This window comes from Pseudophryne corroboree, chromosome 4, assembly GCF_028390025.1.
Source record: "Pseudophryne corroboree isolate aPseCor3 chromosome 4, aPseCor3.hap2, whole genome shotgun sequence".
Taxonomy (NCBI): domain Eukaryota; kingdom Metazoa; phylum Chordata; class Amphibia; order Anura; family Myobatrachidae; genus Pseudophryne; species Pseudophryne corroboree.
The window spans coordinates 88,214,348-88,242,336 of NC_086447.1; the positions used below are offsets into that span (position 1 = coordinate 88,214,348).

Genomic DNA, 27,989 nt, shown 5'->3' on the forward strand with positions numbered 1-27,989 from the left:
GCATGGAGATAAAGTACCAGCCAATCAGCAACTACCTGGCATGTCACAAGCTAAAGTGCATGGAGGTAAAGTACCAGCCAATCAGCAACTACCTGGCATGTCACAGGCTGCGTTTGAAAAATTACAGTGAGGAGCTGATTGGCTGGGACTTTATCTGCATGCACTTTATCTCCATACAAGGCTTAGTAAATAGACCCCTAAATATGAAGAAAAAAAAACATTTAAAAAAAAAATACATTTGTTTTTGTTTTATGCTTTTAAAGATAAAAAAAAACCTCACAAAAAATAATGCATCTGCAATTCTTCTCTGAACCCATTCAAAACAAATGAAACCTTTTAGCAGTGCTAAAATGCAATATAAACACCTGCTTATATTGCTCAACAGAGCTTAAACAGGAGATGAGGGTCCCTCTAAAAGCATGAGGTGATGAATGGGCGAGTGCAGCATTTTATGAACCTGATCAGTCTACACTGCGGCGAATTCACCTCCACAAACAGTAATTGTCCAGAAATAGGAAGTCCATTCCAAGAAGCCAAACTGGCCGTTGCAGTGCAGGTAGGTAGGTAGCGAGCATTCTAGGTCTCTCAGCAGCACAGAGGACCGGCGTCATCTCCAACAAAGCCAGCCCATTCTCCTGGACGTGCCGACAGCAGGCTGTACTATGCCGTGTGATGAATGGCATGGTTTGTGGTCTACTGTCACTTGTGGAAGGTGCAGATTATGTTTGGAATGCCTTTCAAGATAACAAGAAAAAAAGTAATTCTTCAATGAGGTCCACAAAGAAAAAAATGTCACTCCCGCGGAGCACTGCCGTGCCTAATCTTCATATGAACGTTCTTCTGAAAGTGCACCAACATCTATGAGTTCCTGTGAACTGGAAAAATATGTACGCAGTGGGTGTAGTATGGTATGCCGGCGGCCTGATCCCGACAGTCGGCATACTGAAGACCACCCGTACACAGCTATAGGTATAATGTGTTTGCAGCACTCTTGGCATCCCGTTCAGTGCCCCTGTATTGAAGCTGGGTGGATAGATTTAGTGGGAGGTGATTTCTTGTTTTGACTGGCCTGGAGAAACAGTGAACCCACTTGTTCGGACAATCAAGGCAAGCGGTAACACTCAGGTTATTTATTATATTATTCCTAAGGCTACAGCAGGTCCGGGAGGTGGCTGTAGACAGAGTCGAGGAGTTTTTGGCTGGCCTCCTGGCTCTTCACGCCTGCGATCTCAAATAGGCGGTCCAGCTTGTCCTCCGCCTGTGGGATTTCATCGATGACGTGAAGCTCCTCGGGGCTAAGGATGGGAAGCATGTCGTCAAAGATGGGCTGCAGGTCACAGGGGTCTAAGCGAACCTGGCGCAGCACTGTGTCTTTCTTTTCTGCGACCGTAAAAAGAAAAACAAATACATCAGTAATTCAGTACTGCACAATGACTACAATACGTCTGTTCTGCATAAATATCTGACACATGCAAAATCATCTCCTGAATTACAAACAACGTTCAGGGGCACCAGTGACCTTCTACAAACAACGTTTTCTGATTAGAAGGTAGACGGATGTAACACCACTTTTAAAATAAACAGTACAAATATTAGTGAGCAATGATATTCATCACTTGTACTTGTAAAACAGCCATATGTCTCGTGTCACATGACAATGTAAGAGTGTCCATTCATCCTTCTGTGGCCCCCACTCTGCTCGTCACCAACAGTAGAGGACAGTGTGTGCAGGCAGTGGTGTAACAACCCTGCCTGTACAGGGGGTGTGTCACAGCCCCCACCCTCCTCCCCCACCTCACTCACTACAGCTATTTCTTTATCTCCTCTGATTCTAAAGTTATTGACTTTCAGAAACATTAAAGGGGGCTTTGCTTTCTTGCTACAGCTCTCCTCGGGGATCTTGTATTAGATGGCACAGCTCTCCTCTGGGACCCTGGCTTAGATGGTACAGCTTTCCCCTGGGACCCTGGCTTAGATGGTACAGCTATCCCCTGTGACCCTGGCTTAGATGGTACAGCTCTCCCTTGGCTTAGATGGCACAGCTCTCCCACTGTGACCATGACTTAGATGGTACAGCTCTCCCAATGGGACCCTGGCTTAGATGGTACAGCTTTCCTCTGGCTTAGATGGTACAGCTCTTCCCTGGGACCCTGGCTTAGATGGTACAGCTCTCCTCTGGGACCCTGGCTTAGACTGTACAGCTCTCCCCTGGCTTAGATGGTACAGCTCTCCCACTGGGACCCTTGCTCTCTCCTAATACCCTTGTTTCAGTGACGTGCGGTGGAGTGAGGCAGGTGAGGCAGAGCCTTTCCTGCCATACTAACGTTTGTGCCAACGTTTTGACTGTATAAAGTATATCGAAAATGCAAAGAATTTGTTTGAAATATCTTATTTGCATTATTCTAATAATTTTTATAGCCAAAACTCTGGAGTGAAAAGTCTATGGCAGGTGTGGCAGTGCCTCCCCTGCTTATCTTCTCCGCATATCTCTTATTAACACTAACCAAATTTCCAGGAGTTTATACTGCTGCACCTGTGTATAATGCCCAGATGCACCCTTTGGCTCATATATTGCATGTAAATCTGGCTCTGGTGCTAGCCAGTGGCTCCTAAGCCATTTAGCTCACCGCACGTCCCTGCCTTGTTTAAATTGGACAGCTCTCCCCTAGAATCTTGTATTAGATGGTACAGCTCTTCCCTGGGACCCTGGCTTAGATGGTACAGCTCTCCTCTGGAACCCTGGCTTAGATGGTACAGCTCTCCTCTGGAACCCTGGCTTAGATGGTACAGCTCTCCCCTGGGACCCTGGCTTAGATGGTACAGCTCTCCTCTGGCTTAGATGGTACAGCTCTTCCCTAAGATCTTGTATTAGATGGTACAGCATTCCCCTGGGACCCTTGCTTAGATGGTACAGCTCTCCCCTGGGACCCTGGCTTAGACGGTACAGCTCTCCCACTGGGACCCTGGCTTAGACGGTACAGCTCTCCCCTGGCTTAGATGGTACAGCTCTCCTAATACCCTTGTTTAAATTGGACAGCTCTCCCCTAGGATCTTGTATTAGATGGTACAGCTCTTCCCTGGGACCCTGGCTTAGATGGTACAGCTCTCCCCTGGGACCCTGGCTTAGATGGTACAGCTTATCCCCTGGGATCTTAGATTAGATGGTACAGCTCTCCCCTGGGACCCTGGCTTAGATGGTACAGCTCTCCTCTGGAACCCTGGCTTAGATGGTACAGCTCTCCCCTGGGACCCTGGCTTAGATGGTACACAGCTCTCCCCTGGCTTAGATGGTACAGCTCTCCTCTGGAACCCTGGCTTAGATGGTACAGCTCTCCCTTGGGACCCTGGCTTAGATGGTACAGCTCTCCCTTGGGACCCTGGCTTAGATGGTACAGCTTATCCCCTGGGATCTTAGATTAGATGGCACAGCTCTCCTCTAGGACCCCTACACAGCTGTGAGCTTGGGTAAGATCACTGCTGATTTATCAGCCACCTGCAAACCTTGTTTCCTTTGTTTCTCAGGGTTTTCACTTTCATTATTCATCCGCATCACTGTTATTAATCTGTGTTACTGTACCACGTACCTCTAGTGCACTATACCAACTGTTATTCCTGCCACTCCATTCTGTCCCCTCGTATGTCGAACAGTTTCTTTCCAACAGCTGTTCGGATGTTAAATGATCACTAGGCTCAGTGCTAAATCAGTGTTAAATTTTTGCATAACTGAAGTATGGTTTTTATTGTTTATTTCCTTTACACGAATTGTTCCTATTGTATTTCATTGACATCACGTTGCTGTCTTGTTAATGACAAATAAAGTATATATTATATATTATTCCTGTCCTCCCTGTTATCCTGCTTCCCTGCCCCGTTTTTCCCCATCTCCCCTGTTCTTACCTACTAAAGCCCTCTCTCCTGCCACTTCAGTTGTTTAGCCTCCACCTCCTCTGCTAACTGCTGGACCACTAAGATCAATCTCCCTTTCGCTCCTATGGTCTCACACCATCCACTGCTTCTAGAAGGTCACCGGCAGGGCCCTTGCCTGATGCCTTTTCCATTCTCTGTCCTCGTTGTTTGTTCCTGTCTTGTCTTATGCAGAATTGTTTCTGTATGCTGTGTGACTTGTTCTGCTAATCGCAACCATGCAGTTACAATTCTCCATGTGTGCTCACGGTTCTCCTGCATGTCTTTATTTTGCATGATTTGTTACATACAGTAGTTTTAACCACAGCTCTCTGTTCATAGGATTACTCTGGTACTCTGTGTACTGTCATCCTGCTGTGTACGGTGCTGCAGACTCGGTCTAGCACCCTATAAAATAATAGCCTTATGAATAGATGCCCTACATTTCACGGCCTCTCAAATCTTTGCTATTCTACCTGTTTTGGGAACAGAGTGGTCTTCAGATTAATTTACAGCGCTCCCATTCATTGCAAGGGAAGCTGGCAAATGACTACATTTGAAAAGCGGTGTACTGTAGCTCTCTGGCTGACAGACGCTGTGCCTCTGGCCGGCAACTACTGCTCGGTAAAGACCCAACCAGCTTTTATCAATTTTCTCTGCTCTACAAAGCATTTCCCAAGATATTTAATTAACTGCTGCTCCCATTCAAAAAGAAATTCCAATAATTAAGTAGTAATAAATAGGGAATGATAATAACCCTAATAATAATAATAAATACTAATAAATCTGCTCATGCAGCTTGTCAGAAATGCCAAATAAATTCTGTATCTGCATACAAAATGCTACATTACAATGTCAGTGGCTGCTTTCTAGGAAAACACTGTAACGTAGCATTTTATATGCAGATACAGGAACGGCTAAACAAAAAATATAGGCATGTCGCATATAATTTTAATCAGCATAAGCTGCTTGTGCGTCCTACGCACATCGATCTGCAAATAGGACACATTTTAATGGAACAATTTGCACAAAACAGCACTCAGTGCTAACGATTCACGCCAGAGCATGGCGTGACTAGTAGGGCTGTTTAACGTGTCAGGAGGCTAGATGAGAGTGGACACATCTGTACACTAAACAGCATTAGTCCTTCAAATGCAGCCTGTAACATGGCAGTTACAAGCCGATTGGTTAGAAATTTATCTCTCTCCTATCTTTCATAAATCTCACAAGATAAAATATCTCAAATAGTTGTTACATTTAGGATCAAAAGCAGAGAGGAAAAAAGAAAAAAAAACTACTAAAGTACCCCCAAAGAGGAGCGAGCAGCCACCATCTAAAAACGCTGTGTATTGTGCATTTCAGAAGAATTTGTGGCGTGGCAATTTATTCAAAAGGATGAAACTGAAAAAAAAAAAAAAAATAGACTGGTAGATCTGTATTTTACTGGTGACAAACAAAAACCACAGACTAATAAGGGTCATTATCTTCAAGAAGAATGGTACATACTGTCCATTCCAAGCTTATACTATCTGCCGATGCAGAAACATGCAGCCAGGCCTAGTAAACAGGGGAAAGGACTGTAGGACTGGGATTTGCTGTCTTCGTTCTGTGACTTGCACAATACTATGGAAACTGTATAGTAAATAAGGAAATACTTGTGGTAAATGATCTCTCACTCAATTAAATGATTTTGCTTCAAAGCACATCAGGAACCCATTTAATATCTGTTAAAGTCAATTATATATAAGATGCATTTAAAACTCAGATACAGATATATATTTTTAAACTACAAGTTATCTACAGATAGCCACTTTTGTCCTCCATCAAATCATTGTGTCCTTTTCGAAATCTCTCTGGAAGTTAGATTACGGCTGTCAGTCTGCATAAACAGACTCGCAGGTCATGAAAAGGCAGAGGGAGAGAGGGAGTATTTCACAGGCAGACTAAGCTCTGCCAAAGCCTATCTGCCACGTGACTGTGGCTGCCATAGCAGTCAATGACGCTGTGTGGCATTAGAAATCATTATAGCAGCCTGAGGAAACAGAGGAGAAACGGCAAGTACCAAGATTCTTCTTCTAGCCTACCACTGTGATTTACGTTACCGAAATACACTCCATTCTTTTATGTCATTGCTGACTGTAGTAAAGAGAATTACTTTTAGTTACCTTTGGTTATAAATGAGCCCGTTCTGCTGAGCGCAGAGGAGCCGCTGGATGTAGAGTCACAGCGCAGCAGAGGTTCTGATTCATCGGCAAAGAACCCTTTATTCTTGTCCAGAGGAGATGGCTCTACCGTCAGGACGGCAGGGTCAGGAGCCTTGAGACTAGGATCCTGAGTTGGGATCGGTGGGTTAGGATTCACTTGAAGAGTGAGCTTTTCGTCTTCTATCTGTCAAAGACATGGGAGGAGATAACAACATGAAGTGTGCTAAACTAATACACTCAGCATGCAAACATCCACAGAAACACAAAGCACTAAACGACTATGCATAAGGCAGAGGTTGTAATACATTTCCGGTCAGAAGGAAATGCTTATCAATAGAGATCTATACATCAGAGCCAACAGAGGGAGACACTGCTGAAACTAGGACTTTCAGGTCTCCAGGGCAAAATTATCTTGGTCCCCCTTTGGACTGTATAGGGCAGATGTACTAAAGCCTTGGAGAGTGATAAAAGTGGAAGAGAAACTACCAACCAATCAACTCCTGTCAATTTTCAAACACAGCATGTAACATGACAGTTAGGAGCTGATTGGTTGGTACTTTCTCTCTCCCACTTTATCTCCCTCCAAAGCAGAGAACATCTATCTCTATGTATGGTAGCACAGAACACTACAATGGGAAGGGACTGGCCAACATGTGATATTGGATTACAGACACTTTGGGCCGGATTCAAATCATATCGCACCTGCTATCTCCCATCTAAAGTGACAGGAGATAGAGGGGCGATATTCAAATGTGCCCCGTTATCACGCTGATCTCGCATATTACAGTCTGGTTTAGGCGCATCGAGCGCATAAACCCGACTAAAGTAATAGGCACCCAAACGGGTCTCTTTATACGCATTTCAGCTCTCCGGGGGAAGCGAGCTGAAATGAAGTTGTTGCGCCCGTTGGCAGTAACATTAGAATACCGCCGGCAGGTACAATAGGGGGAGGGAGGAATATTTGAATCCGGCCCTTTGAATGCTGTAGTGTATACACAAGTCCACTACTAACACAAATTCTATGTCAATCAGCGTTAAAACCATATTTAATAAGCTTTAAAAATGCACAGTGAACATATCAAAAGGAATATGAACTGCCCTTTGTTCCCCACATTCAATCTGTCTCAAAATCATGTTACATACTGTACATCTAAGAAACATATCCAAAATACGACCTAATCTTACACAAGACGCAGCAAAAACTCTGATCCATGCTCTCATTATCTCCCGCATTGATTACTGCAATAGTCTCCTTACTGGTCTTCCCAAACATAGAGGGTCATTCCGACATGGTCGCAAGCAGGCTATTTTTTTCACTGCTGCGTCCAGGTAATCGCCGCCTACAGGGGAGGGGGTTAGGGCTTTGCAGGGCTGCGATCGGCTGTGCAGAGACTGCACAAGCAAAAGGTTTGTGCAGTCTCTGCACAGCTCAAGACTTACTCACCCGCTTCTATCATCCAGGATGGAGCGGACGTCAGGATCCCTCCCTTGTAACGGCTGGGCACGCCTGCGTTCGGACGTACACTCCCTGAAAACGGTCAGTTGACGCGGCCGGACTCTTCCTGTCAATCTTCTTGCGGTCGTGGGTGCGATCACCTTCTTCGTTAGTTCTGTCGCTCCCTGGCGACGGCCGTGATGGGAGTGATGGGCCTGCGCATTACTTGCTCCCACTCAAAATGACAGGACTTTTTCGGGGCAGCACCCACACTGTGGAATGCCCTCCCACGCACAATAAGACTCACCTCTAGTCTCTAAACCTTCAAACGTTTTGTGAACCCACCCACATAACCTTCAATGCCTCCCTATTTGATTCATCTCCTCTGTACAGTAGACACATAACCTCACGTATTTTGTCTCTTTCTTCACTTTCACATCCTCCAGACCCTTGGCCAACATTGCCGGGTGATTATATTATACAGCACATTAAGAACCTTTGCAATCTGGCAGGACCATTATGCAATAGATAGCACCTTATCCTTGTGTATCAATGCCTATTTCCCTATAGATTATAAGCTTGTGAGCAGGGCCTTCCTACCTCTAGCTCTGTCTGTTGTTAACCAGTTTTGTTTTATTATTGTTGTTCCAACTGTAAAGCACAATGGAATATGGTTCACTAAGAAACTTAATAAATAAACAGCCCTGTCTACAAACCCTTAACGTTTTCAGCAAGTACCAGTCTTGTTTGGTGACTTTGTCTAGGGCCTGAGCCCTGTTATCTTTATTACCTCGGAAGGTACAGTAGGTAGGGCTAGAACAACCTATAGCCAATCACAGCACAGGACTGCAACCACATATTATTTCAGATCAGGCAACTCCTGGGTGTCCATGTTGTGCACGCAGCCCACTCAGCCCTGCTTCTCTATCTCCACTTACCAATCTGCCCTTAACCAGCTCTTCTTCCCAGCTCACCTCCAACTACTCACCTATTCCGAGTTGAGCGTAGCTGTGCTAAATTCAGCACAGCTATGATCAGGCACTCAAACATGCGGGGGGACGCCCAGCACAGGGCTAGTCCGCCCCACATGTCAGGCCTCCCTCCCCTCCCCCCCACAGCGGCGATGCTTTTGCATTTGAGGAGTACCTCCCAGCCAGCGCAGCTCCTGCGCCTGGCCAGGAGAACCTCTTCGCTGCCTGGGTCGCAGCGGCTGCGTGTGATGTCATGCAGCCACCGCGCCCCCCTCCCCCCCAACTGTTCGGCCACACCTGCGTTGGCCGGACCGCACCCCCTAAATGGTGGCTTAACGCCGCTGTACAGCCCCCTCCCTCCCAGCGACCGCCTCTGCCTGTCAATCAGACAGAGGCAATCGCTAGGCAAAGACGGCCTTCGGCCGCCTGTCATGCGCCAGCGCACGGGGGCGCCGGCGAATGCGCAGTTCTGAACCGATCGCACCGCTGTGAACAAATGCAGCGTGCGATCGGGTCGGAATGACTCCCTATGTAAGCTCTAATGGGCAGGGCCCTTCGTCTTCTTGTTCCTCCCTGAGCACTATCCATGTCACCTGTGCGTTCCTAGTCTTTAGTTTACAAGTCTGTTCAGTGACTCCGATACTGTGTGCTTACCCTTTCCCTGTGTATGGGCTCACTGGGTGCCGAACTGCCTCCTCTCACCATACAAACTGCAGGTATTAATTTGCTGGCTGTCGGGATCCTGGCATTACTGACGTCGGAATCCCGACAGCTGGCAATGCGACACAACAGGACTATTCCCATTCGTGGGTATCCATGACACCCATAGAGTGGGAATAGAACCTGTGGCGAGCGTAGCGAGCCTGCAAGGGTACTCTTTGCGCTCGCCCCGCTGCAGGCATACCGGTGGTGCCCGGGATGCCACTGTCGGTATACTGATGGCCGGCCACCGGTAAATCATACTGAACCCAAGCTGCTGAGGTGCCTTACCCTCACTCCGAGTCCTCACCCCACATCTGTCATTTTTATTATTGTATGCTGTTCCTATATATGTCACTTTTACATTATACTTATTATATGGCAAGTTACACTGTTACTATGTATATTCTTTATATGGCCTGCGGAAAACTTAGTGGGGCCTTAATAATAACAGAGGATGATAATAATAATGAGAGTACAATGACGCTACATGTGAAACAAAAGTTCCTACATACAGTGCAACCTGCATTATATACAACCTTTCTAAAATGTTAAATGCACCATTTGAATTCCAGAACATAATGGAACGGGGTATGGGTCATTAGGTCGACCACTATTGGTCGACATGCATTAGGTCGACATGGTCATTAGGTCAACATGACCAAGGTCAACATGGAAAAGGTTTGACATGAGGTTTTTTTTTGGTGCCGTTTTCTTCGTAAAGTGACGGGGTACCCCAATTAGTGCACCGTGTCCCCTCGCATGGCGAGCGAAGGTGCCTCGCTCTGCTACCGCTGCGCTCGGCATAGGTTACTATTCCCAATCGTAGTCCACGTGGATCATAAAGAATGACATAGTTCAAAAAAATTAAAATACAAAAAAGGGGAAAAAACTCCTGTCATCCTTTATGCATGTCGACTAATAGTGGTCGACCTAATGCCTGTCGACCTAATAACAGTATCCCATGGAACGAGACTGATGTTATAACAAACCACTCTATTTTTTTATTTGGGTCATTCCATGTCAAGTGGACTAGTGCTCCCCACCTGACCATCTCCAATTTTGATATTTTGCATGGCGATTGGCATATATTGTATATGAAACTAACTCTGGGAACGTTTTAGTTCACAACATGCGACGTACGTTTAAAGAGCGTATAACAGCATCAGGGAAAAATATACCAGCCATCTAAATGGCTTGTGAAAGCAATAGCCAACTGAGAAAGGAAAGCATCCGTATATACCACCTGTGTGTGCCCTCCTTACAGCGCAGATACTGACTCTGCCCGACTCATGGGGAACCACCGTTACTTACTCTGCCCCGACACCTTGGTACTTCCAGGAAAAGTCGTTATAACCTGGGTATCCTAACAAAGAAATAAGGTTCAAAAAGGAGTGAGATTACCTAAAAGGATAAAAAAGGGGCAGACCAGATGGGCCAAGTGGTTCTTATCTGCCGTCAAATTCTATGTTTCTAGGACATTAGGGTCAGTTTGCAAGTCAGGAAAATTATCCTCAATTTACTGCTCATAAAACCATAGGGGCTTTCTGATAACCCACCTCATTATCACATACCTCCCAATGTTTCTGTGGATTGGGACAGGGCATGCCCACAGCACACAATGGGTGTGTAGACACATCCCCATTATCCCCTCCAAACACCCACGTACACAAAGCAGCTGTGGACAGGACGTTCCACACAACTTTCCCACTATGGGACAAAGTGGTATCCGTTTGGATGGTCGACCATGTTAAGGTCGACAGTCATTAGGTCGACAACTATTGGTCGACATTGACGACACATGAAAAGGTCGACATTACTTTTTTTTTTTATATAGATTTTTTACTTTTTCATACTTTACGATCCATGTGGACTACGATTAGGAATAGTAACCTGTGCCGAAGGTAGCGGAGCAAGGCACCTTGCCTGCAGCATGGCAAGCGAAGCGTGCCATGCAAGGGGACACAGTACACTAATTAGGGTCCTGGGCATGTTACGGAAAAAATGACACCAAAAATAGTTCAAAAATCCATGTCGACCTTTTCATGTGTTGACCATTTTCATGTGTCGACCATGTCAATGTTGACAAATAGTGGTCAACCTAATGACTGTCGATCTTAACATGGTCGACAATTCATACCGGACAAAGTAGTCCGGAAACTGCCCATTGCAAACTGGTATTGTCCTACCTAAATGGAGACAGCTGGGATGGACATCGGGTATAAATATATCATGAATATTGATAGATAGGGAACCATCTTGGTCCAATTTCCAATCAACAGAGCGATTTGAAGAAAAAAAAAAAAAGTCCCGTACATAATTTCACCACATTGATTTACCAATAACAGTCTTTACTGATCCAAAAAGTCATTGTTCTCTCTCCAGTTGTCCAACCCTAGCTGGGAGGGATGTTATTAGAGCATACCTAACTCTCACTGGGTGTGGATCAAAGGGTCGACCACACTTAGTTGACAGTGTCTAGGTCGACCACTATTGGTCAACAGTAACTAAGTCGACACCTAAAATAGGTCGACACAAACATTAGGTCGACATGAGCAAGGTTAGCTTTTCTTACTGTTCCCAATTGTAGTCCACGTGGATTGTAAAGTATGAAAAAGTTTAAAAAAAATGAAATAAAAATTGTGAAAAACTAATTTCGACCTTTCGTCATGTAGACCTAGAACATGTCGACCTAGTAACCATGTTGACCTAATGCATGTCAACCAAATAGTGGTCGACCTAATGCATGTCGACCTAAGTGTGGTTGACCTAGAGACCAGACAACCTCTCACCTATACTACTCACACTGGTACACAATCCCTGCTGTCCCGAAATCCAGACTATCATCGTGTCCCTTTACCCTCTAAATCAGGGGTGGGGAACCTCCAGCCCGCGGGCCGTATAGCCGTTTGTTCTAGCCCACCAGCTTGTGTCAGTGAGACACGCTGCCGGCGTGTCTCAGCTGTCAGGGCAGAGAGAAGAGCGCAGCTACATGTCCGGCAGCAGCGGCAGGTAAGATCTCAAACCAGCCGCCGGTTCGTGAGCCAATCAGAGCTCGTGGACCAGCAGCCAATCAGGAGCTGCCGGTCCGCGGGCTCCGAGGTCCTACACGCCGCCCGACATAGCCGCGCTTTCCTCCCTGTCCAGGATGCAGCAGCAGCGGTAAGCAGCACAGTGGGGTGGGGGGGCACTGTGGGGGCATTTGTGTATCTGGCACTGTGGGGGCATTTGTATACCTGGCACTGTGGGGGCAATTGTGGATCTGGCACTGTGGGGGCAATTGTGGATCTGGCACTGTGGGGGCAATTGTGGATCTGGCACTGTGGGGGCAATTGTGGATCTGGCACTGTGGGGGCAATTGTGGATCTGGCACTGCACTATTAGGGGCATATGTGTATCATGTCCCATTTTAATTGGCCACACCCATTTTTTGCCACGCGCGACTCTGGCTTGCGCACTCAGTACCTCTAAGGGGCAGACCTACTGGGGAACAGGGTAATTTTTAAGTTGCAAATTTTTGTATGGCCACCAAAGGATTTTATAAATATCCATATGGCCCTTGGTAGAAAAAAGGTTCCTCACCCCTGCACTAAATAGTAAGCTCTTGCTGTGCAGTAGTTCCCTCACTGGCAGATGCTAGCAGTCACACAATATGTATTCTCCCCTCAGCACCCCCAAGACCGATCCTGGATGTAACCACCACCAGATCACAGGTGTCCTCACACAATATGTACCCCCCTAATGCTCAGCAGCCCTGTGTGTTACCACCGATCCATTGCAGATGTCCTCACCAGCAAAAGGATCAACTGCAGAGTATAAATGACATTGAAGTGCTTCATTCCAGATTAATGTTCACGTTTCTCTACCCTCAGCACTAATCTTACAATTAGATCCAAGGTAAGAGACTTTCCTGCACGTGAAGTGAGCAGAGATGGCACAATAGGTTATTCATCTGCGCTCAGACTGCCGGGGGAAATGTAATTAGGGACTGAATTGTACAGTGACTCAGTACCTGATCTAATACAGGAGACTGTGAGGCTGAACAATACAATACATTATGAATGCACCTGGCAAGAACAGCCTCATACCCACTGGTAATGATGGAGAGGACAGAGCCAGACTCCTCTGTGCGGGTGGTCTTCTGTATGCCGAATGTCGGGATCCCGGCGCACAGTATACCGGCGCCGGAATCCCGACACCCGGCATACCGACAACTATTCTCCCTCGTGGGGGTCCACGACCCCCCTGGAGGGAGAATAAAATAGTGTGGCGCGCGTAGAGCGCCACCGTGCCCGCAGCGTGCCCGCAAGGGGCTCCTTTGCGCTCGCCACGCTGTCGGTATGCCGGCGGTCGGACTCCCGGCGCCGGTATGCTGGTCGCCGGGAGCCCGAGCGCCGGCATACCGTACTACACCCCTCTGTGCAGCATCTCTATCGTATAGAAAATCTCCATCTTAATTACTGGCAGCCCTCAGAGCAGACAGAACAAAAAGAAAGTTACAAGTTGGTGACAGAGGATGAGGGGCGGATTTATTAAGCCTGGTGAAGTGATAAAGTGGAAGGTGACAATGCACCAGCCAATCAGCTCCCAACTGTCATTTTTCAAACCCAGCCTGTGATTGGAGCTGATTGGCTGGTGCTTTAACGCCTTCCACTTTACCGAGATTAATAGGGTGTGGTTCATTGGGTGGACAGTGTCTAGGTCGACCACAATTGGTCAACAGTGCCTAGGTCGGCAGGAATGCAAGGTTGACAGGATCTCTAGGTCGACATGGTCAAAAGGTCAAAATGAGTTTTTAATGTTTCTCTTACGTCCTAGAGGATGCTGGGGACTCCGTAAGGACCATGGGTATAGACGGGCTCCGCAGGAGACATTGGCACTCTAAGACTTTAGATGGGTGTGAACTGGCTCCTCCCTCTATGCCCCTCCTCCAGACCTCAGTTAGATCCTGTGCCCAGAGGAGACTGGATGCGCTGCAGGGGAGCTCTACTGAGTTTCTCTGAAAAGACTTTTGTTAGGTTTTTTATTTTCAGGGAGCACTGCTGGCAACAGGCTCCCTGCATCGTGGGACTGAGGGGAGAGAAGCAGACCCACTTTCCTGGACTGATGGGCTCTGCTTCTTAGGCTACTGGACACCATTAGCTCCAGAGGGTCGGAACAGAGGTGTCGTCCTTGCTGTTCGTCCCGGAGCCGCGCCGCCGTCCTCCTCACAGAGCCGGATGATAGAAGCCGGGTAAGTATATGAAGTAAGAAGACTTCAAAGGCGGCAGAAGACTTCAGATCTTCAGAGAGGTACCGCACAGCGGTCGCGCTGCGCGCCATTGCTCCCACACACACACACAAGGCACAGCAAGGGTGCAGGGCGGGCGCCCTGGGCAGCAACAATTACCTCACATTAAACTGGCACCATTATTAGATACTGCGGAGGCAGTATGTTATAAAACCCCCGCCGGTATAAACAAATGAGCGGGACCGAAGCCCGCCGTCGAGGGGGCGGGGCTTGATCCTCCAGCACTAACCAGCGCCATTTTCTCCACAGCACACTGCAGAGAAGCTTCTCCCGGACTCTCCCCTGCTGATCAAGTAACGGGACAAAAAACGAGGGGGGGGGGGGGCACATTTATTTGGTGCAAATTGTATATATAAAGCGCTGTACAGGCTGGGACTTTGTTTTCAGTATCTAGTGGCGCTGGATGTGTGCTGGCATACACTCTCTCTGTCTCTCCAAAGGGCCTTATTTGGGGGCTGTCCCCATATTCATATATCCCAGTGTGTGTGGGGGTGTCAGTACATGTGTGTCGACATGTCTGAAGCAGAAGGCTCGTCTAGGGAGGATGCAGAGCAGATTGTGGTGGTGTCTCCGTCGGCACAGCCAACACCTGATTGGTTGGATATGTGGAACGTTTTAAATGCTAATGTGACCTTATTACATACGAGATTGGACAAAGCAGAGTCCAAGGACAAAGCAGGGAGTCAATCCATGGCTGTTACTGTATCACAAGACCCTTAAGGGTCCCATAAATGTCCCTTTTATCAGATAGCAGACACTGATACCGACACGGATTCCGACTCCAGTGTCGACTATGATGATGCAAGGTTGCACCCAAGGGTGGCCAAGAGTATTCAATATATGATTATTGCAATAAAAGATGTTTTGCATATCACAGAGGACCCCTCTGTCCCTGACACGAGGGTCTGCATGTTTAAGGAAAAGAAACCTGAGGTAACATTTCCCCCATCTCATGAGCTGAACGCTTTATTTGAAAAGGCTTGGGAAACTCCAGACAAGAGACTGCAGGTTCCCAAGAGAATTAGTATAGCGTATCCTTTCCCCTCAAAGGACAGGTTACGGTGGGAATCCTTGCCCACGGTGGACAAGGCCTTGACGCGCTTGTCCAAAAAGGTTTCACTACCGTCCCCGGACACGGCAGACCTCAAGGATCCTGCGGATCGCTGACAGGAAACTACCTTAAAATTAATTTATGCGACTACGGGTGCCCTACTCAGACCGGCAGTAGCATCGGCATGGGTGGGTAGCGCAATTGCAGTGTTGGCAGATAACTTGTCATCTGACACTGACACCCTAGATAAAGATAGTATTTTGTTGACCTTGGGTCACATTAAGGGCGCAGCGTTATATATGAGAGAGGCTGCGAGAGATATTGGGCTGTTGGGTTCAAGAGCCAATGCCATGGCAGTTTCTGCTAGAAGGTCCCTGTGGACCCGTCAATGGACAGGTGATGCTGATTCAAAGAGACATATGGAGGCTTTGCCTTACAAAGGTGAAGTTTTATTTGGGGAGGGCCTCGCGGACCTGGTTTCCACAGCTACTGTGGGTAAGTCTTCTTTTTTGCCTTATGTTCCCCCACAGCAAAAGAAAACACCTCAATACCAGATGCAGCCCTTTCAGTCGCAAAAGTTCAGAAAGGGTCGGGTCTCTTCCTTCCTCGCCAGAGGTAGAGGGAAAAGAACACCAGCTACGGCTAGTTCCCAGAAACAAAAATCCTCCCCGGCCTCTACAAAATCCACCGCATGACGCTGGGGCTCCGCTGCGGGAGTCAGCACCGGTGGGGGCACGTCTTCGGCTCTTTAGCCAAGTCTGGGTTCAGTCGGATTTGGATCCCTGGGTGGTCGAAATTGTATCCCGAGGCTACAAACTGGAGTTCGAAGAGGTGCCTCCACACCGATTTTTCAAATCGGCCTTGCCAGCTTCTCCTCCAGAGAGGGAAATAGTTTCAGCTGCCATACAAAAGCTGTGTCAACAGCAGGTGATTATCAAGGTTACCCTAGTGCAACAGGGGAAAGAGTTTTATCCAACCCTATTTGTGGTCCCGAAGCCGGATGGCTCGGTCAGACCAATTCTGAATCTAAAATCCCTGAACCTATACTTGAAAACGTTCAAATTCAAGATGGAATCTCTCCGGGCAGTGATCTCCAGCCTGGAAGGGGGGGATTTTATGGTGTCACTAGACAAAGGATGCTTACCGTCATGTCCCTATATATCCGCCTCATCAGGCGTACCTGAGATTCGCTGTACAGGATTGTCATTACCAGTTTCAGACGTTGCCGTTTGGGCTTTCCACGGCCCCGAGAATTTTCACCAAGGTAATGGCAGAAATTATGGTGCTCCTGCGCAAGCAAGGGGTCACAATTATCCCATACTTGGACGATCTCCTGATAAAGGCAAGATCAAGAGATCAGTTACTAAAAAGCGTGTCTCTCTCCCTGAGAGTACTACAATAACACGGCTGGATTCTAAATCTAACAAAGTCGCAGGTGGTTCCGACAACTCGGCTGTCATTTTTGGGCATGGTTCTGGATACGGAAAAAAAGAGGGTTTTTCTCCCAATGGAAAAAGCCCAGGAACTCCAGAACATGGTCAAGGACCTGCTGAAACCAAAAAGAGTGTCAGTTCATCAATGGACTCGAGTATTGGGAAAGATGGTGGCGGCCTACGAGGCCATTCCGTTCGGCAGGTTCCATGCGATAACTTTTCAGTGGGACCTTCTGGACAAGTGGTCAGGGTCCCATCTACAAATGCATCGGAGGATAAGCCTGTCCCCCAGGGCCAGGGTATCTCTCCTGTGGTGACTTCAGAGTGCTCACCTTCTAGAGGGTCACAGGTTCGGCATTCAAGATTGGGTTCTTGTGACCACGGACGCGAGCCTCCAAGGATGGGGAGCAGTCACACAAGGAAACATTTTTTCAGGGAATATGGTCAAGCCAGGAGGCTTGTCTACACATCAATGTGCTGGAATTAAGGGCCATATACAATGGCCTACAACAGGCGGATAATCTTCGTCGCAACCTACCCGTTCTGATCCAGTCAGACAACGTCACAGCAGTGGTGCATGTAAACTGCCAGGGCGGGACAAGGAGCAGAGCAGCAATGGCAGAAGCCACCAGGATTCTTCGCTGGGCGGAAAATCATGTAAGCGCTCTGTCAGCTGTCTTCATTCTGGGAGTAGACAACTGGGAAGCAGACTTCCTCAGCAGACACGATCTCCATCCAGGAGAGTGGGGACTTCATCAAGAAGTCTTTGCAGAGGTAACAAGTCGTTGGGGACTTCCTCAAATAGACATGATGGCGTCACGCCTCAACAAAAAGCTTCGGACGTATTGTTCCAGGTCGAGGGACCCTCATGCAGTGGCAGTGGACGCCCTAGTGACACCGTGGGTGTTTCGGTTGGTCTATGTGTTCCCTCCACTTCCACTCATCTCAAAAATATTGAGAATCATAAGACGAACAAGAGTGCAAACAATACTCATAGTTCCAGATTGGCCTCGAAGGGCCTGGTATTCAGATCTTCAGGAAATGCTCACAGAAGATCCGTGGCCTCTTCCTCCCAGGGAGGACCTGTTGCAACAGGGGCCCTGTGTGTTCCAAGACTTACCACGGTTACGTTTGACGGCATGGCGGTTGAACACCAAATCCTAGCTAGGAAAGGTATTCCGGGGGAAGTCATCCCTACTCTAATCAAAGCTAGGAAGGAGGTAACGGCGAAGCATTATCACCGTATCTGGAGGAAATATATATCTTGGTGTGAAGCCAAGAATGCTCCTACGGAAGATTTTCAGCTGGGTCGTTTTCTCCATTTTCTACAGACAGGAGTGGATATGGGCCTGAAGTTAGGCTCCATTGAGGTGCAGATTTCGGCCTTATCTATATTCTTTCAGAAGGAATTGGCTTCTCTCCCAGAAGTCCAGACTTTTGTAAAGGGAGTGCTGCACATCCAGCCTCCTTTTGTGCCCCCGGTGGCTCCGTGGGACCTTAACGTGGTGTTACAGTTCCTTAAATCACACTGATTTGAACCTCTTCAAATGGTTGAATTAAAATTTCTCACTTGGAAAGTGGTCATGTTGTTGGCCTTGGCATCTGCGAGGCGGGTGTCCGAATTGGCGGCTTTGTCTCACAAGAGCCCCTATCTGATTTTCCATGTGGATCGAGCAGAGTTGAGAACTCGTCCTCAATTTCTACCGAAGGCGGTTTCGTCGTTTCATATGAACCAACCTACTGTGGTGCCTGTGGCTACGGGTGACTTGAAGGATTCCAAGTCCCTTGATGTAGTCAGGGCCTTAAAAATGTATGTAGCCAGGACGGCTCGGGTTAGGAAAACAGAGGCACTGTTTGTCCTGTATGCAGCCAACAAGGTTGGCGCTCCTGCTTCTAAGCAGACTATTGCTCGCTGGATCTGTAACACGATTCAGCAGGCTCATTCTACGGCTGGATTGCCGTTACCAAATTCGGTAAAGGCCCATTCCACTAGGAAGGTGGGCTCTTCTTGGGCGGCTGCCCGAGGCTTCTCGGCATTACAGCTCTGCCGAGCAACTACTTGGTCGGGTTCAAATACTTTTGCAAAATTCTACAAGTTTGATACCCTGGCTAATGAGGACCTCATGTTTGCTCAATCGGTGCTGCAGAGTCATCCGCACTCTCCCGCCCAGTTTGGAGCTTTGGTATAATCCCCATGGTCCTTACGGAGTCCCCAGCATCCTCTAGGACGGAAGAGAAAATTAGATTTTAAATCTACCGGTAAATCTTTTTCTCCTAGTCCGTAGATTATGCTGAGCGCCCGTCCCAGTGCGGACTATTTCTGCAAGGCTTGTATATAGTTGTTGCTTACATAAGGGTTATGTTACAGTTGCGATCAGTTTCTGGCTGATGCTGTTTTGTTCATGCTGTTAACTGGTTTAGTATATACCATGTTGTACGGTGTGTATGGTGTTAGATGGTATGTATCTCGCCCTTAGATTAACAAAAATCATTCTACATGACTTGTTTAGACTTATAAAGAAAGAACTGACCCATGATAGAGGAGTCTTGTTTTGCCAAAATTGCAGGATTATTCTGCTGTGTTGCATGCGATAGATCTTCCATATAGAATGCTTGCAGTTTGGGGTTGTACAGATGTTTTTGGCATGTGGTGGTAATGAGGGCTTGCACTGGTAGGCGAGGAGGGTCAGTGGACATTCTGGAGAGTCAGGGCCGTCTTTCCGTATGGGCTCAATGGGCTCTTGCCCAAGGGCCCCAGGAGTATAAGGGCCCTAGGCTGATAGCTAAGGGTCCCCTCTTTCCAGGGGTACCAGATTTTTGAAAATCGGGCCAGGGGAACCAGAGATATCCGACTTCAAAGCAGTGGTCTCCATCCAAGCCTGTTAATTGCTCTTCCCAGCCAGATATCTCAGATTCTGTTTGACTTAGAGTTTTCCTAAGGGTATACTCCAGAAGCTGGGACTCTCCCCTTTTGGTGAACACTGGCAGCTTGTCTCTACTATGCCCAGAACCAGAGATATCAGCCTTCCAGCAGCTTGTCCCTGCTCCAGCTCCACACGCCTGGTATACAGTTTTATATTTTCGTTGGTGGATTGCTCTGGCTCCTGAACTCTGATCCCCAAGTCCCCAGAACCTCCTGAAAGGTGAGACTCTAGTGTTTTTATCCCATTGAAAGCTAAGACATCTATTTCCAGGAACTGGAGATATCTGCAGTCAAGCAAGCTGCCCTCCCACCAGAAAATGATGAATATTAAGCCCACTCCACTATCCACCCCTCCCCTGCACATTAAAAAACCCCTACCATCCTGGAAGTTATGTACCAGGGCCCCTTCATTCAGCCCAATGCCCCCTTCTACAGTTTAGTGTTCTCACTTCTGACCCATTTGTGCAGTAAAGGATTAATGAACAGAAATCACTACTCCAGGTCCTACATGCTGAGCGACAGATAGAACACCCCCTGCCGCCCACGGGACATCAAAGCTGCCGCTGATAGCACCCCCAACCCCTACCGCTGGAGGATAGGTAGGGGCCCCAGTGCATTGTTGTGCCCAGGGGCCCACACTGCTGTTAAGACGGCCCTGTGGAGAGTATGCGGGCAGGAACTGGGACACTGGTGCCGACAGATTTCATCCATACACCAATACACATGGATTTACTACTGTAATGCTGGGTACACACCGATAGATATGTCTGCAGATCAACTGATCTGCAGATATATCTATAGGTGTGTACCCAGCATTACAGTATCGGATCAGGCAGTGTGCTGTGCATACACACTGGCAATCCATCGTGCCTGACGTAATGAACTGAGCGGGCACTTACACACGCCCGCCCAGTTCAGCTGTCAGTCACAGCCGGCTGTTGCAGCTTATGTACGGGCGGTCGGCTGACCGCCCGTTCACACACACCGACGTGCCAATATATCTAACAATATATTGGCAGTCAGCTGTGCTGCGGGGCCGATGCGATATGTCTGTGAACGACGGAGTTCACAGACATATTGCTCGTACACACTGGCCGAAGGACCCGCGATATATCAGCCGTTCAAGAGAACGGCAGATATATAGGCCAGTGTTTATGCAAATTTAGCCACTTGAGTGTTAAGGACAAGTCTGACTCATCCTCGGCATTAAAGCACTTAAAGTAAGTAAAATAAATAAATACCAAAAAGGGAGTACGAGAGAAGGCTGCCCTGTAAATGGCGAGTTCCCTCTTTCAGATGATGTGTCTGGTGGCCAGCTATAATTATCAGACCTACAAAAGCCTATAATAGCCCCCTACACTGCATAGTAAGATTTCCAGAGATGGGAGTGTGCACTTAAAAAAACCTAAATCTTTCTATCACTCACGCTGCCATATACGCACTTGTGTCACATAAATAAAGGGGTCATCTCACTTAGAGGGAGATGTACTAGAGCCTCGGAGAGTGATAAAGTGGAGAGAGACAAAGTACCAGCCAATCAGCTCCTAACTGTCATGTTACAGGCTGCTATAATAAGAAGGGGTCCACTAGTGGACTTTAGGGAGTACTAGTGGACTTTAGGGAGTACTAGTGGACTTTAGGGAGTACTAGTGGACTTTAGGGAGTACCTGTACAGACAAAAAAATTATAAATTACAGTTAGGAGCTGATTGGCTGGTATTTTATTTAAAGAAAATGAAAAAGGTATTATTTGTGGGGATATTTATGGAAGAGAGTTAAAAAAAATAAAATTGCTAATAAAAGGATGATTTTTGACGCTAATATTATTTATTTATTAACAGTTTCTTATATAGCGCAGCAAATTCCGTTGCGCTTTACAATTTGAAATAACAATAACAAAATGGGTGATAACAAACAGTCATAGAGGTAGGAAGGCCCTGCTCGCAAGCTTACAATCCATAGGGAAATAGGCATGTGTACATAAGGAAAGGTGCTATCTATTGCATAGAATGAGAAGACATGTGAGCATATGTGTGGACTGTGCAGAGTGGATGCAATTTGATAGGAAGGTTTATGAAAGTTATGTGGTTAACCAGATCCTCCTGCACCGTGTACATCGTCCAATGGTGGCACGGTGTGAGATGACAGGTCCCCTTTCATGCCCACTGCAGGTGGAGACTGCCGACGATAAGGTGACACAATAAACCGCAGCAATCTGCTTGTAGGAGCTTACAGTCCAAAAGAAAACAAAAACAGAAAAGGTCCACAAAAATAAAAGCAGCGGTACAGTACTGTAGGGTCTCTCTGTTCTGGAATTACGTATATTACCTTCTGACTACGAACCCTAACAAGGATCTGTACACTAGTGCCAGTGGCGTGAACAGTAGACGGCAAACAGCAATAAAACTCTCCTCAATAATGTGTCTGGGTAATAAGTAGCAATATAGCTGTAGCTAAATCAGGTTACTGTACAGGAAGAGCAAACTCCATCTATCCTGTGTGACCTGGAAGGTAGGGCAGAATTTATGACGGAAATGGCTTTATCTACTCACTAGTAACTACAACAGTGTATCCAGCATATTGCAGAAAACGTGCTACAGCCCTATCTTAAATTATTTTAAATCTATCCACATCTGCTCGTCCATATGTCCCCCCAGTCTTAAAGAGAGAAGACTAGGACAACCAGAAGTTAAGGCCACAGCGGCACTGAGTGTTTCAGAAGCCTGCGGACATTGCCAGTTGTGTGATTAGACCTGCGAAAGCAGGATGTGAAATGAGCAGTATCACAATGTGAGAAGAGGTAATAAGAGAAGCAGAAAGCCACAGGTTTAGATCCTGGAAGAAGCAGGGTCCTCCAACAGCACAGATCAGCGATGCAAACGCCAAACAAACATTTCAATAACACTGAGCACAACATTAGTTCACACGTCCGTCTTAATGGTTTATATACTGTACTTCTGTTTCCCCCAAACAATACAGTGGGGTACAGTAACACAAGCTCACAGGCCATGGAAATGGGGTAAAGGGTTAATGTAGATTGCGGTTGCCGCTGACATTTATCAAACACCCGTCTTCTCTGTGTTCCAGACAACGCGAGACGTCTGCTCTGTTATGCATAAGTCATGAAGTGGGAGTCTCTGATATGTTCCTGACACTGCTAGAACTTACTGATAGAGTCTTTCACATTCAGCACAAGCAGAATGTTCCCAATGTGAGAGGCTGAGCCAGTCTATGTCTGTACAGAGCGGGACACAGCGTCTGCCTGGGATACAATAACATGCGCACTGTCAGTAATAACTGGGGAAAGTGTACATAGGAAGAGCAGGGGACCAGGGCTGTAGCCAGCCATTTAGAGGGGGCCGGCAAAGTTTCCACAGAGTAACAAACACCTTTCCTCACCCTGCCGGTCCGGCTGCACACCTCAGCTCCACTCACAAAACAAAAATCCACCGTGGGAACAATATTATGACATGAATTGTGATAAGGATATATGTCACTATAACCGGTTGGTAGAAAATACACAACACTCAATGACAGCATACACTGTATTGCCAAACCAGACACGGATATCACACGCTGATCACTGTACACAGGTCACTCCCGATACACGCTGGTCACTGTACACAGGTCACTCCCGATACTCGCTGGTCACTGTACACAGGTCACTGTACACAGGTCACTCCCGATACACGCTGGTCACTGTACACAGGTCACTGTACACAGGTCACTCCCGATACACGCTGGTCACTGTACACAGGTCACTCCCGATACACGCTGGTCACTGTACACAGGTCACTCCCGATACACACTGGTCACTGTACACAGGTCACTCCCGATACACGCTGGTCACTATACACAGGTCACTCCCGATACACACTGGTTACTGTACACAGCTCACTCCCGATACACGCTGGTCACTGTACCCAGCTCACTCCTGATACACGCTGGTCACTGTACACAGGTCACTCCCGATACACACTGGTCACTGTACACAGATCACTCCCGTTACACACAGGTCACTGTACACAGGTCACTCCCGTTACACACTGGTCATTGTACACAGGTCACTGTACACAGGTCACTCCCGATGCACACTGGTCACTGTACCCAGCTCACTCCCGATACACACCAGTCACTGTACACAGGTCACTCCCGATACACACCGGTCACTGTACACAGGTCACTCCCGATGCACACTGGTCACTGTACACAGGTCACTCCCGATACACACCGGTCACTGTACACAGCTCACTCCCGATGCACACTGGTCACTGTACACAGGTCACTCCCGATACACACTGGTCACTGTACCCAGCTCACTCCCGATACACACCAGTCACTGTACACAGGTCACTCCCGATGCACACTGGTCACTGTACACAGGTCACTCCCGATACACACTGGACACTGGTCACTACCGTTACACGCTGGTCACTGTACACAGCTCACTCCCGATACACACTGGTCACTGTACCCAGCTCACTCCCGATACACGCTGGTCACTGTACACAGCTCACTCCCGACACACGCTGGTCACTGTACACAGGTCACTCCCGATACACACCGGTCACTGTACACCGCTCACTCCCGATGCACACTGGTTACTGTACACAGGTCACTCCCGATACACACTGGTCACTGTACACAGGTCACTGTACACAGGTCACTGTACACAGGTCACTCCCGATACACACTGGTCACTGTACACAGGTCACTCCCGATACACACTGGTCACTGTACCCAGCTCACTCCCGATACACACCAGTCACTGTACACAGCTCACTCCCGATACACACTGGTCACTGTATACAGCTCACTCCCGATACACGCTGGTCACTGTACACAGGTCACTCCCGATACACGCTGGTCACTGTACACAGGCCACTCCCGATACACGCTGGTCACTGTACAAAGGTCACTCCCGATACACGCTGGTCACTGTACAAAGGTCACTCCCGATACACACTGGTCACTGTACACAGCTCACTCCCGATACACGCTGGTCACTGTACCCAGCTCACTCCTGATACACGCTGGTCACTGTACACAGGTCACTCCCGATACACGCTGGTCACTGTACACAGGTCACTCCCGATACACGCTGGTCACTGTACACAGGTCACTCCCGATACACGCTGGTCACTGTACACAGGTCACTCCCGTTACACACTGGTCATTGTACACAGGTCACTCCCGATGCACACTGGTCACTGTACCCAGCTCACTCCCGATACACACCAGTCACTGTACACAGGTCACTCCCGATGCACACTGGTCACTGTACACAGGTCACTCCCGATACACGCTGGTCACTGTACACAGCTCACTCCCGATACACGCTGGTCACTGTACCCAGCTCACTCCCGATACACGCTGGTCACTGTACACAGCTCACTCCCGACACACGCTGGTCACTGTACCCAGCTCACTCCCGATACACGCTGGTCACTGTACCCAGCTCACTCCCGATACACGCTGGTCATTGGTGGTCATTCAGAGTTGTTCGCTCGCTGCCGATTTTCGCAGTGCAGCGATTAAGGAAAATAACGGCAAAAATGTGCATGGTACGCAGCGCGCATGCGCTAAGTACTTTCACACAAAACTTTGTAGATTTACACAAGCTCGAGCGACTTTTTTTCATCGCTCGAGTGATCGTAGTGTGATTGTCAGGAAGAAGGTGTTTCTGGGTGGAAACTGGCCGTTTTCAGGGAGTGTGCTAAAAAACGCAGGCGTGCCAGGTAAAAACGCAGGAGTGGCAATGACTGTGGCTGGAGAAACGGGGGAGTGGCTGGTCGAACGCAGGGCGTGTTTGTGACGTCAAACCAGGAACTAAACGGACTGAGGTGATCGCAGTCTAGGAGTAGGTCTGGAGCTACTCAGAAACTGCAAAGAATTATTTAGTAGCAGTTCTGCTAAGCTAAGATACACTCCCAGAGGGCGGCGGCCTAGCGTGTGCAATGCTGCTAAAAGCAGCTAGCGAGCGATCAACTCAGAATGAGGGCCATTGTACACAGGTCACTCCCGATACACGCTGGTCACTGTACACAGGTCACTCCCGATACACGCTGGTCACTGTACACAAGTCACTCCCGATACACGCTGGTCACTGTACACAGGTCACTCCCGATACACGCTGGTCACTGTACAAAGGTCACTCCCGATACACGCTGGTCACTGTACAAAGGTCACTCCCGATACACGCTGGTCACTGTACACAAGTCACTCCCGATACACGCTGGTCACTGTACACAGGTCACTCCCGATACACGCTGGTCACTGTACACAGGTCACTCCCGATACACGCTGGTCACTGTACACAGGTCACTCCCGATACACGCTGGTCACTGTACAAAGGTCACTCCCGATACACGCTGGTCACTGTACACAGGTCACTCCCGATACACGCTGGTCACTGTACACAAGTCACTCCCGATACACGCTGGTCACTGTACTCAGGTCACTCCCGATACACGCTGGTCACTGTACACAGGTCACTCCCGATACACGCTGGTCACTGTACACAGGTCACTCCCGATACACGCTGGTCACTGTACAAAGGTCACTCCCGATACACGCTGGTCACTGTACAAAGGTCACTCCCGATACACACTGGTCACTGTACACAGCTCACTCCCGATACACGCTGGTCACAGGTCCCTCCCGTTACACACTGGTCACTGTACACCGCTCACTCCCGTTACACACTGGTCACTGTACACAGCTCACTCCCGTTACACACTGGTCACAGGTCCCTCCCGTTACACACTGGTCACTGTACACAGCTCACTCCTGTTACACACTGGTCACTGTACACAGGTCACTCCCGTTACACACTGGTCACTCCCGTTACACACTGGTTACTGTACACAGCTCACTCCAGTTACACACTGGTCACTGTACACAGGTCACTCCCGTTACACACTGGTCACTGTACACAGGTCACTCCCGTTACACAATGGTCACTGTACACAGCTCACTCCCGTTACACACTGGTCACAGGTCCCTCCCGTTACACACTGGTCACTGTACACAGGTCACTCCCGCTACACACTGGTCACTGTACACAGCGCACTCCCGTTACACACTGGTCACTGTACACAGCGCACTCCCGTTACACACTGGTCACTGTACACAGGTCACTCCCGTTACACACTGGTCACTGTACACAGGTCACGACCGTTACACAATGGTCACTGTACACAGCTCACTCCCGTTACACACTGGTCACTGTACACAGGTCACTCCCGTTACACACTGGTCACTGTACACAGGTCACTCCCGTTACACGCTGGTCACTGTACACAGCTCACTCCCGATACACGCTGGTCACTGTACACAGGTCACTCCCGATACACGCTGGTCACTGTACACAGGTCACTCCCGATACATGCTGGTCACTGTACACAGGTCACTCCCGTTACACACTCGTCACTGTGCACAGGTCAGTTTGACATCACACACCTGATCAGGTCATAACTAGGGTGGTGCAACAAGTACCGCAGAACAGATAGCTGCAAGGCAGGGACCGCTATCAGCGGCACCTGCCAATTAACTGATTTAATAATTTCTCTAACGTCCTAAGTGGATGCTGGGACTCCGTAAGGACCATGGGGAATAGCGGCTCCGCAGGAGACTGGGCACAAAAGTAAAAGCTTGAACTAGCTGGTGTGCACCGGCTCCTCCCCCTATGACCCTCCTCCAAGCCTCAGTTAGATTTTTGTGCCCGAACGAGAAGGGTGCATGCTAGGTGGCTCTCCTGAGCTGCTTAGAGTAAAAGTTTATTTTAGGTTTTTTATTTTCAGTGAGTCCTGCTGGCAACAGGCTCACTGCATCGTGGGACTAAGGGGAGAAGAAACGAACTCACCTGCGTGCAGAGTGGATTGGGTTTCTTAGGCTACTGGACATTAGCTCCAGAGGGACGATCACAGGTTCAGCCTGGATGGGTCCCGGAGCCGCGCCGCCGGCCCCCTTACAGAGCCAGAAGAACGAAGAGGTCCGGTGAAATCGGCGGCAGAAGACGTTCCTGTCTTCAACTAAGGTAGCGCACAGCACTGCAGCTGTGCGCCATTGCTCTCAGCACA

At 48.3% G+C, this 27,989-nt stretch overlaps 1 protein-coding gene across 2 annotated transcripts in view; it reads right to left on the reverse strand.

Moving 5' to 3' along the window:
- Nucleotides 1-1,115: 1,115 nt before the first annotated feature.
- Nucleotides 1,116-27,989, reverse strand: part of TNFRSF21 (TNF receptor superfamily member 21) — a 162,668-nt gene continuing 135,794 nt past the window's right edge. For both annotated transcript variants that reach the window (XM_063915241.1, XM_063915242.1), the window contains 2 exons: nucleotides 6,069-6,291; nucleotides 1,116-1,380 (listed from right to left, as the gene is read on the reverse strand). In XM_063915241.1, the coding sequence (XP_063771311.1) occupies nucleotides 1,151-1,380; nucleotides 6,069-6,291 (453 nt within the window). In that variant the 3' untranslated portion in view covers nucleotides 1,116-1,150. The remainder of the gene's footprint in view (nucleotides 1,381-6,068; nucleotides 6,292-27,989) is intronic.